This window comes from Silurus aristotelis (genome assembly GCF_946808225.1).
Source record: "Silurus aristotelis genome assembly, chromosome: 21".
Taxonomy (NCBI): Eukaryota; Metazoa; Chordata; class Actinopteri; order Siluriformes; family Siluridae; genus Silurus; species Silurus aristotelis.
The window spans coordinates 3,456,572-3,466,571 of record NC_139594.1 but is presented as its reverse complement, the minus strand read 5'-3'; the positions used below and the strand labels follow the sequence as shown (position 1 = coordinate 3,466,571).

The window sequence follows — 10,000 nt, the reverse complement described above, 5'->3', positions numbered from 1 at the left end:
ATGGCAAGACTTCGAGTGTTCGTGTAAATTTAACTCAGCTAGCTAAGTCAGCTAAGTAGCCACCAGGTGGTGCTAATTAGCCAGCCACTGCGGTGTGTAAATATGCAGTTAATAATGTAGTGAATTTGCAGCATTCACTAAACGATTCCACTGGCTGATCATTTCACCTGATGCGATTTCCTGGAGGCGAAATAAAAATACCATGGTTGCTTGTGGAGAATTTATTAGACTCACATGCTCTCCAGCAGGAGGACGATGGGGTTCAGTTCCTTCCTGGGTCTGTAATACGCTCGCAGAGGCACTATGAAATTGTAGAGGCCGTTCCCGGCGCTTTCCGCCGACACGATGATCAGCTTGTTCTTGAAGCCGTACGAGCGAGCGTCCTCGTAGGGCATGTGAGGGCATGCCTGGGACACGAGGAGAACAAAACAACATGGACTGAAGACACATTTATTACGTAGTAGAGCATAAATGAACAACTTGGGACATTTGACATTTGACAAATCTTGACTTTCATTTAAATCTGGTTTCATGTCTATTAATATTTTAGACTTTTGCAATATTTCGATGTACACTAAATGGGTAAAAGTATTGGGACACCCTAGTTTTACCACAAATGTAGAGGTACCCAATTGTAAAGGTCATCTTTGGCTGCAGTGGCACAAAATGTTCCCTTCACTCGGGAAACCAAGGTGATCCAAACCTGTCCCAGCCAGAAGATCTGTTTTACATGGGTTGGAGTGGAAGATCTCCTGCTATAAAGCTCTACTACTAATTACCACTGTGGCTGAATGAATCTCACACAAAATCTAGTGGAACATCTTACCAGAAGAGTGGAATTTTCTTTATAACAGCAAATGAGGACTCAATGTGGAATGAGATGTTTTAAACAGGACATACTAATCTAATGCTGAGGTGTCCACAAACTTTTGTCCATAAAGAAAAAAAAAAAAAACTATCCATTTCGAGCTACATTTTTTATTTAAGTTGATTTCTGTTCTCACTTATGGTATAGCAGCTATAAATGACCTAATTCTCTCTTTTTTTCTCGTCATGTTGAAAAGACAAAAACAAAGCTTGTCATGAACCCTAAATCTCTTCACCGAACATTTCCTGCTTTTTTGAAAGAAGACCCTCACCTTATCAAGACGAAGGCAGCAAAACGGCATTTTCTCCTGCAGGAGGTGGCAAAGAGCAGGAGAACTTCCAATGTATGGAGAGTTCAATGGGTACCCCTTTACCCACCTGCTTCAAACACACACACACACACACACACACACACACACACACACACACACACACACACACACATATAAATACACACCGGTGTTGGCTTTATTGTGCTTGCACAGGTAAATAATAATCCTAATTCTGAATACTTACTCGCCATGCGCTCCCCACCATTGACCCTTGTGCTCTCCTTGTCCTGCCACTTCCTCTTCCTCCTCCTCCTCTTCTTCTTTACCATCATCTCCCCCCTCATCCTCCGACTGGTCCCCCAGCAGGTCGAAGGCGGGGCCGTGGACACCATCCACAAGTTCCAGCACTGGAGCAATGCTGTGCCTCCTGTCCTCACCTGATTCACCCATAGAGGGCGGAGCCAATGTGTTGCCACAACCCGCTTCCACGCGAGATCCGCCACGTGCACTCCTGCCTGTGCTCAGAGCCACGCCCCCTGCACCAGAGCCCTCTGGGCTGCTGTCGCTCGAGTCGTGCAGGTCTATGGCCACCGTGCCTGCAGGGTGAGATCGGCACGAAGACACTATATATAAAAAAACTAAATCTATACATTTAAAAAAATTTCACTCTAAAATCTCAAATTTTTATTTTTTGAAAATCTAAGACTTAAAAATCGAAAATTGAAAAAGGATCTAAAAATAAAAGCTAAACTCTAAAAACCCTTCAATTAAAATAGAAATCGGTAACTGTGTTCCGTAAAAATAAAAAAGACGCCAAATGAAAAAAATTTAAATTAAATAAAAGAGAATAAATCTAATTTGGAATTTACATGAAAAAACTATATATATATATATATATATATATATATATATATAATTAAAATAAAAAATAAATAAAAACATCTAAAAAAAACAAGCAAAAAAAAAAAAAAAAAAAATATATATATATATATATATATATAGAGCTCTGGGAAGAAAATAATAGACTACTGCGAAATAATCTTTTTTTTATGATTTTTCTTACAGGTGCATGTTTTGGTAAGCTGAACAGTTTTGTTTCCTTTTTTGGGAACTGCGGACATTATTTCTGCTAAATTCAAAACATAACTATTGTTATTTAGAGTGTATATTTAAAGGAAATGACAACACATTAAAACACCCCAAGATCATGCAGTATTTGCAGAGCTTTAATAACTCAAATAAAACCAAATGCAAATAATTTGTCAACAAATTGTGTTAATGCTTTCGCTGAATAACATCAATTAATCAGGATTTGTTGGAATAACGCCGATTTGCTCCGATTACAGCTTTCGTGCCTTTTGGCAGGATCTTCACAGGTTTTTCACGTCGCTGTTGGGCAACTTTATACCACTGTTTTTGCAGAAAAAGCTTGATGGTTTGTGACTATCCATCTTCCTCCTGATGACATTCCAGAGGTTTTCAATAGGGTTCAAATCTGGAGATCCTCCATCCAGACTCTGATTGCTCTGGCTGTATGGCATGGTGCATTGTTTTGGTGGCAAATCCAATCCTCTGATTTAGGGAACATTGTCTTAGCAAAAGGAATACATCTGTCCAATTCCAGTCTTGAAGAACCCCCAGATCACCACTGACCCTCCTCCATATTTTACAGTTGGTGCAGAACACTGTGGGTTGTAGACTCACTTCACCCCAGTCTCAGTTTGCCAATGTTGCTGAAGGTCACTTGAGGTCAGCCTAGGGTTCTTAGTTGACATTCGAATAGGTTTGCCGTCATCTCGCTTGTTGCTGACCCGTTTTCGGCCTCTTCCAGTCTGAAGCTTTGTTGTTCCCAGTGTCTGTTGCTTGATCTTGTTTTTGTGAACTGCCATTTTTAAAATATTAACGATAGAAGCAACTTGACGTTCACTGAATCCATGTGCCAGTAAAGCGAGCATTGAGCCTTTTTTTTTCTTTTCTCAAAAACCCTTCTTTTCACTCTTTTTGGCATGTTCAATGTTTATTTTTTAATGTCCAATTACATTTGAAAGACTTCTTGCACTTTTTTTTACCATCCAATTGTTCACAGTGCTTTTTTTTATCCTTTTCCCCATGAAATTCAGGTGATCAGCAAATCAGTACCTCATTAAGCAGAATGAGGTTTTGCTTGTGTAGAAATTAAACGAAGACTGGCATGGAAGACTTGTCATACTCAGAGATGCACACTCACACTCACACACACACACACACACACACACACACACACACACACACACACACACACACACACACACACATACAGCTAGTTATTAGTAAAAGTTTGAGACCTTGGGCATGCTGATGGAAAAAGGCATCAAGCTGTGCATAAAAGGCATAAAGTGTTTATTTATTTATTTATTTATTTTTAATAGCACAAGTTTGTGTTTTCTTTTACGTTCTTTTTTAAGTTATGATGTCATGGCGGGTCTTGCTGGAGATCCCACCTGCACTATGATCACACTGTACATAATCCTTAACTATTATATAACTATAAAGATATAATCCACGTTTCTCTCTTTCCCTTTCCTCTCCTCTCTTTCTCTCGCTCTCTCTTTAAAGATACTTACGCTCTCGAGGTTTTTTCCAGACCTGCCTGAACTATCGTGAAGTTCCATGAGAACACTGTGGAAAGTTCGGCTCAAGAACCATGAAGATGGATGTGGACTGTAATTAATATAAACAATCTGTTGCTAATGGCTCAGAGCAACAACCACCTTTAGCAGGTTTACATTCAAGTCTTTTTCAAGGAACAATGATGAAGAAACAATGATGAATTAAACAATGATGGAACAATAATGAATGGACGTTTTCCAGATGATGATGAGTTCCCTTTTGACTCTAGTTCCTCTCAAGGTTTCTTCCTCATACCATCACATGAGTATATTTATTTTTGTGAAGCTGCTTTGGGATCCATAACTCAAAGCTCTATACAAATATAAATGTACATGAATTATTTTGGAGTTCAGGGTTTATATTGAAAAAACAAAACCTTCTCAATCATTTCGATGGCCGGATTACAGGCAGAATATTTTTTTTTCCAGCCCTTTTCACTAGGTGGAGATGTTGGACTAATAGACGTATTTGTCCTGACGTAAGACGTCTGTAATTTTCTGTCACTGCACCCATACAAATGCTTTTTAGCACTAATACCAAAATAACTCTATATTGTGAATATAAATTAAAGCTATTAATCCATGGACAAAAGTTTGTGGACACCTCAGCGTAAGATTTGCCGCTTTCTGAAAGTCCCATTCCTCATTTGGTCCGTAATGCTTAGTATAATAATCTCCACTCTTCCAGGAAGACGTTCCACTAGATTTTGTGGAGATTTGTGTGAGATTTATTCAGCTATAAGGGTGTTAGTAAAATCAGGTACTGATGTTGGTGAAGATTGGAGCTCCACAACTACAACCACACGCTTTCAACCCATGAATAGCAGATCTTCATGGAGTTTGCTTTGTGCACAGGGTTATTGTCATGCTGGAACAGGTTTGGGTCTCCTAGTTCGAGTGAAGGCAAGATTTCATTCTACAGCATCCAAAGTTATCTTCTTCCTATTCTTCTGTTGTATATTTTGTGTATTGGATAGAAAAAGGGAATGCGGTTGCTAGGGGTTGCTAGGGGAGTGATCATCTCGAGACTAAATATTTGACCTCACGTCCCAGAGATTTTTATTTTTTAAAGAGAGACTGTGAAGAAATGACTTGAAAATCATATGTCAGGTTTGACTTGCTTACAGCTTTTCAGTAAAAAAAAAAAAAATAAATAAAAAAGGAGAGAAAAAAAAAAAAGAATCATTTGGGGGGTTTTTTGATGGCAGAATTTGACTAAGGTGCTGTGAATGTGTTTTCATCTGGATTTTCAGGATTTTACAGGATAAGTCATAGGCAGTGGTGGATGAAATTCCCAAAACATGTAGTTTAGTGTAGTGTAGTTTAGTAAAAGTACAAAGGTATTGACCCTTAAAATGTAGTTAAGTATTCAACGTACTGATTTATTATAACTATAATGTTCCTATTATAATTTTTATCACAAGACTTATGGAAAGGAACCACCTTATGACATCATCATCATCATCATCATCATCATCATCATCATCATCATCTGACCTTAATGGAGGGAAGTTTGAATAAACACAACTTGAGAAAAAAATCAACTCGTAAAAATAAACACAATTGTATGACAGAATTGCTCAAATCTCCTGCGTTCATGCGTTTACTCATCATTAAACCTCGACTCACCCATGCTGGCAATGATGCTATGGACGGGCAGTCGTGTAAGTCCGTGGTAGATGCTTTGCGGGACACCTCTCGAGCTGTCCCCGGAGCCCCTGTTGGGTTCTCTGTGGCCCCGGACGAAGGCGGAATTCTCCTCTTTGGAGATGTTAATGTAGAAGCATGTGTCTGAAGCGCCCATGATGTGGCACGGCCCGGGGTTCAGCAGGATGTTGGCCGTGTCCAGTCTCCGCACAGCAATAAGGCACACACCGTATCTGTCAATACACAAAAAGCGTAGTGTGACTTGATGTCGAGATGAAACTCTGTGTTGTTGTTAGCAGTATTAAACTTATTAGTGGCCCAAAGTTTGTTGGTGTGAAATTTTGTTCGTTTTTAAGGTTCTGGGTTACTGAATGGAAGGTCGGGGGTTCAAGTCCCAGTATCAGCAAACTGCCACTCTTGGGCTCTTAAGCAAGGCCCTTAACATTCTGTGCTCCAGGGGTTATATATGACTATAATTTAAATTATTATGGCTGGATGGATGGATGGATGGATGGATGGATGGATGGATGGATGGATGGATGGATGGATGGATGGATGGATAAGGTTGTTGCAGGTAAACAAAGAGAAAATAGAAAAAATTTCACAATAAATGAAAATACATACAAACAAATAAGCACTGATACTTGTTCATAGGTTTTTCTGTCTCATTATTGCAATCATGCAATCAATAAAAAATGTCTTAGGAAAAAAAAACATCTGAAAAATGTCTTGCTGTGGTAACTGTGGTAACTATTGTAACTGTTGTAACTGTGGTAAATGTGGTAACTGTGGTAACTGTTGTAAATGTGGTAACTGTTGTAACTTTGGTAACTGTTGTAATTTTGGTAAATGTGGTAACTGTGGTAAATGTGGTAACTTGTAAATGTGGCAAATGTGGTAACTGTTGTAACTATTGTAACTGTTGTAATTGTGGTAAATGTGGTAACTGTGGTAAATGTGGTAACTGTTGTAAATGTGGTAAATGTGGTAACTGTTGTAACTTTGGTAACTGTTGTAATTGTGGTAAATGTGGTAACTGTGGTAAATGTGGTAAATGTGGTAACTGTTGTAACTGTGGTAACTGTTGTAACTATTGTAACTGTTGTAACTGTGGTAAATGTGGTAACTGTTGTAAATGTGGTAACTGTTGTAACTGTTGTAACTTTGGTAACTGTTGTAATTTTGGTAAATGTGGTAACTGTGGTAAATGTGGTAACGTGTAAATGTGGCAAATGTGGTAACTGTTGTAACTATTGTAACTGTTGTAATTGTGGTAAATGTGGTAACTGTGGTAAATGTGGTAACTGTTGTAAATGTGGTAAATGTGGTAACTGTTGTAACTGTGGTAACTGTTGTAACTATTGTAACTGTTGTAATTGTGGTAAATGTGGTAACTGTTGTAAATGTGGTAAATGTGGTAACTGTTGTAACTGTGGTAACTGTTGTAACTATTGTAACTGTTGTAAATGTGGTAAATGTGGTAACTGTTGTAACTTTGGTAACTGTTGTAATTGTGGTAAATGTGGTAACTGTTGTAACTTTGGTAACTGTTGTAATTGTGGTAATTGTGGTAAATGTGGTAACTGCGGTAAATGTGGTAACTGTGGTAAATGTGGTAACTGTTGTAAATGTGGTAACTGTTGTAACTGTTGTAACTTTGGTAACTGTTGTAATTTTGGTCAATGTGGTAACTGTGGTAAATGTGGTAACTTGTAAATGTGGCAAATGTGGTAACTGTTGTAACTATTGTAACTGTTGTAATTGTGGTAAATGTGGTAACTGTGGTAAATGTGGTAACTGTTGTAAATGTGGTAACTGTTGTAAATGTGGTAAATGTGGTAACTGTTGTAACTTTGGTAACTGTTGTAATTGTGGTAAATGTGGTAACTGTGGTATAAGCCAACAAACTACAGTTGTTATAAAAAACAATGCTCACCTGAGTGTGCAACAACTGATCTGTTTCCCGTAACCGCATTTTTCTAATAATTCATTGGACTGTAGTGAATTATTTCTTACACATACCCCATATGGACAAAAGTATTGGGACCCCTGACTTTTCTAGCACACAGTTGTATATGATATCTTTGGATGAATCTCACACAAATCTCCACGAAGGTTAGTAAAAGATCTTCCCAGAAGAGTGGAGGATATTAAAGCAGCAAACGGGGACTAAATCTGAACTAATATGTTCAGATATCAATCTTGTTGTCAGGTGTCTAGAAACTTTTGCCCATATACTATATGCAGATTAATGCTTTTATTCTATTAAATATACAGTAAAATTCTGTAAATATACAAAATAGATATACAGATATACAAGAATCTTGCTTTCGAATCAGCAACCAGAAGTCGTGATGCAGATAAAAAGTGTCCGTTCATCGGTCATGGTCATGATATTTTCTTTCCTATGATGCGCTTTGCTGTGTTTCATCCCCCTGTTGAACCTGACACACGGGTGATGGATGATCGCTCAGCTGTTCTGTAACTGCTCTCACTATTAACTGTGATAAGAAGGAAATCAATTTTGAAGATGAGGTGCTGGTTAGAAGCACCACATCTGGAGCGAACTGGGCGATGCAAAACAACATTCATGTATCAGTAGATAAATAAAGAAAAGATCAAGAGGAGTTTAAAACACACACAGCAGTTTTGAAGAGAAAAACTAAACATGCATCCACAGGACTTAAACGTAGATTTCCATTGGCAAATATATATTCCGTCTGTATGTATATTTGTGGGTATGAGTGTGTATGAGTGTGTGAGTGTGTGTGTGTGACCTGACTTAATATTACCTACATGTGTACATGTTTTATTTTTAGAACAGCGCCTTCAGAAACCTTCAGGCAGCGTGGAGGAGCCTTTCAGTCCTGAACAGATCTGTAACACTCACTCACATGTGTGTTTGTGTTTGTGTACACAGCTCACTTCTTGTGTGCGTGGAATGAGGCGAATGTGAAGCTCTTGCCCTGGTATTCCCCGAAGAACTTGCTCTCCTCCAGCCGGATGTGGTGCACCTCATTGGCTGAACAGCGGCGGTACGTGCGCTGCCATTGGTCGGCTGAGTGTCCTCCTCCATCCCTAAAATACATCAGCGCTACATGTCAATCCTATAACACTAATATTAGAGCACAAACAGTGATGAAAAGGGGGATATATATATATATATATTAGTGGTGTAATGTGTTTGAGTAAATGTACTTCGTTACTGTACTTAATCAGAATCAGAATCAGGTTTATTCGCCAAGTGTGTTGACACACACAAGGAATTTGGTTCCAGCTGTTAGTGACTCTCAAAGTACACACATGAATAACACTATACATTCAGCTTGGACTATACAAGACAAAAACAGACTATACAGGGCAATACAGACAATGTGAGACAATATAGACAGTACGAGTTAAGTAATTAAAGATATGGTTAATAGTAAATAATAAAGAAATAGTAAAGATATAAGCAACTTTTACTCTCTACATGTTCTTTTTACTCCACTATAATTTAATTTACAATAGAAGTTACCAATTGAACTTTGCACCTCTGTTGAAAAGGTCATTAAGGCTCAACACTCCCCTACACGCTCAATGTGAGGGAAAGTTTAGGCCTCATTTCCAGTCCAAAAGGAGCTCGAAATAAATTCCAAAAACCTTCCAAGAACCGGCTTTTGTTCAATTTGAATAAAAATATTGCGCGTTTCTGAGACTGAGAGCTGCATCGAATCACAGTCGGCTCTGAATATTTGTTTTTACTTTATCTAAAATGATTTACTTTTATTTGATTTGCCCATTGAATACTAACTGTTCTACTTTGTGACATTTTATTTACATTTACATTTGCGGAATTTAGCAGACGCCCTTATCCAGAGCGACGTACAAAAGTCGTATTTGTCGTACGTATTTGTTAACTGAAGATCGTCCCTGGTGGTCTAGTGGTTAGGATGCAGCGCTCTCACCGCTGCGGCCCGGGTTCGAGCCCCGGTCAGGGAACCAACCCCAGCCATTAGGGTTGCACAAGCCTTAGTGCCGGTCCCAAGCCAGGATAAATGGGGAGGGTTTCGTTAGGAAGGGCATCCAGCGTAAAAACATGTGCCAAATCAAACATGCGGATGGTCCGCTGTGGCGCCCCCTAATGGAAGAAGCTGAAAGAAAGTTTTTTATTTGTTAACTGAAGATCCCTTTTTGAAAGATCTTCAGCTTGACTACTTTGTCGTTTTGATTTTTGTTTCATTCTGGCGTGTTGAAAAAGTTGTTGTGTTGTTGGTTAATGCGGTGTGGATGTGAACAAGCTGATTTGTATTTTAGGCAATAAAACCTCAAAGTGCAGCTTTCGTTTAATTTGATTCAAATACTCGAATACTGTTCACGTCAGATACTCGACTTTTTCTCAAGTCATATTGGAATTGGTGACTTGTAACTTATAATTGAGTCGGTTGTACAGTTTACAATAAGGAATCTATACAATAACTTAAGTCTGATCGCACACAAATCTCCACAAAATCTAGTGGAACATCTTCCTAGAAGAGTGGAGGTTATGATAACAGCAAATAGGGACTTAATGTGGATTGGGACATT

The 10,000-nt window shown here is 38.6% G+C and overlaps 1 protein-coding gene across 4 annotated transcripts in view; it reads right to left on the bottom strand.

Moving 5' to 3' along the window:
* Nucleotides 1–10,000, bottom strand: part of kcnt2b (potassium sodium-activated channel subfamily T member 2b) — a 126,212-nt gene that overhangs the window by 30,865 nt on the left and 85,347 nt on the right. For 2 of the 4 annotated variants that reach the window (XM_083524347.1, XM_083524348.1), the window contains 5 exons: nucleotides 8,360–8,512; nucleotides 5,417–5,667; nucleotides 1,384–1,735; nucleotides 1,140–1,245; nucleotides 235–407 (listed from right to left, as the gene is read on the bottom strand). In XM_083524347.1, coding sequence (XP_083380473.1) covers nucleotides 235–407; nucleotides 1,140–1,245; nucleotides 1,384–1,735; nucleotides 5,417–5,667; nucleotides 8,360–8,512 — 1,035 coding nt within the window. Of the gene's footprint in view, nucleotides 1–234; nucleotides 408–1,139; nucleotides 1,249–1,383; nucleotides 1,736–5,416; nucleotides 5,668–8,359; nucleotides 8,513–10,000 lie in introns of all 4 variants that reach the window. The other 2 variants (XM_083524345.1, XM_083524346.1) reach the window with 1 other exon arrangement.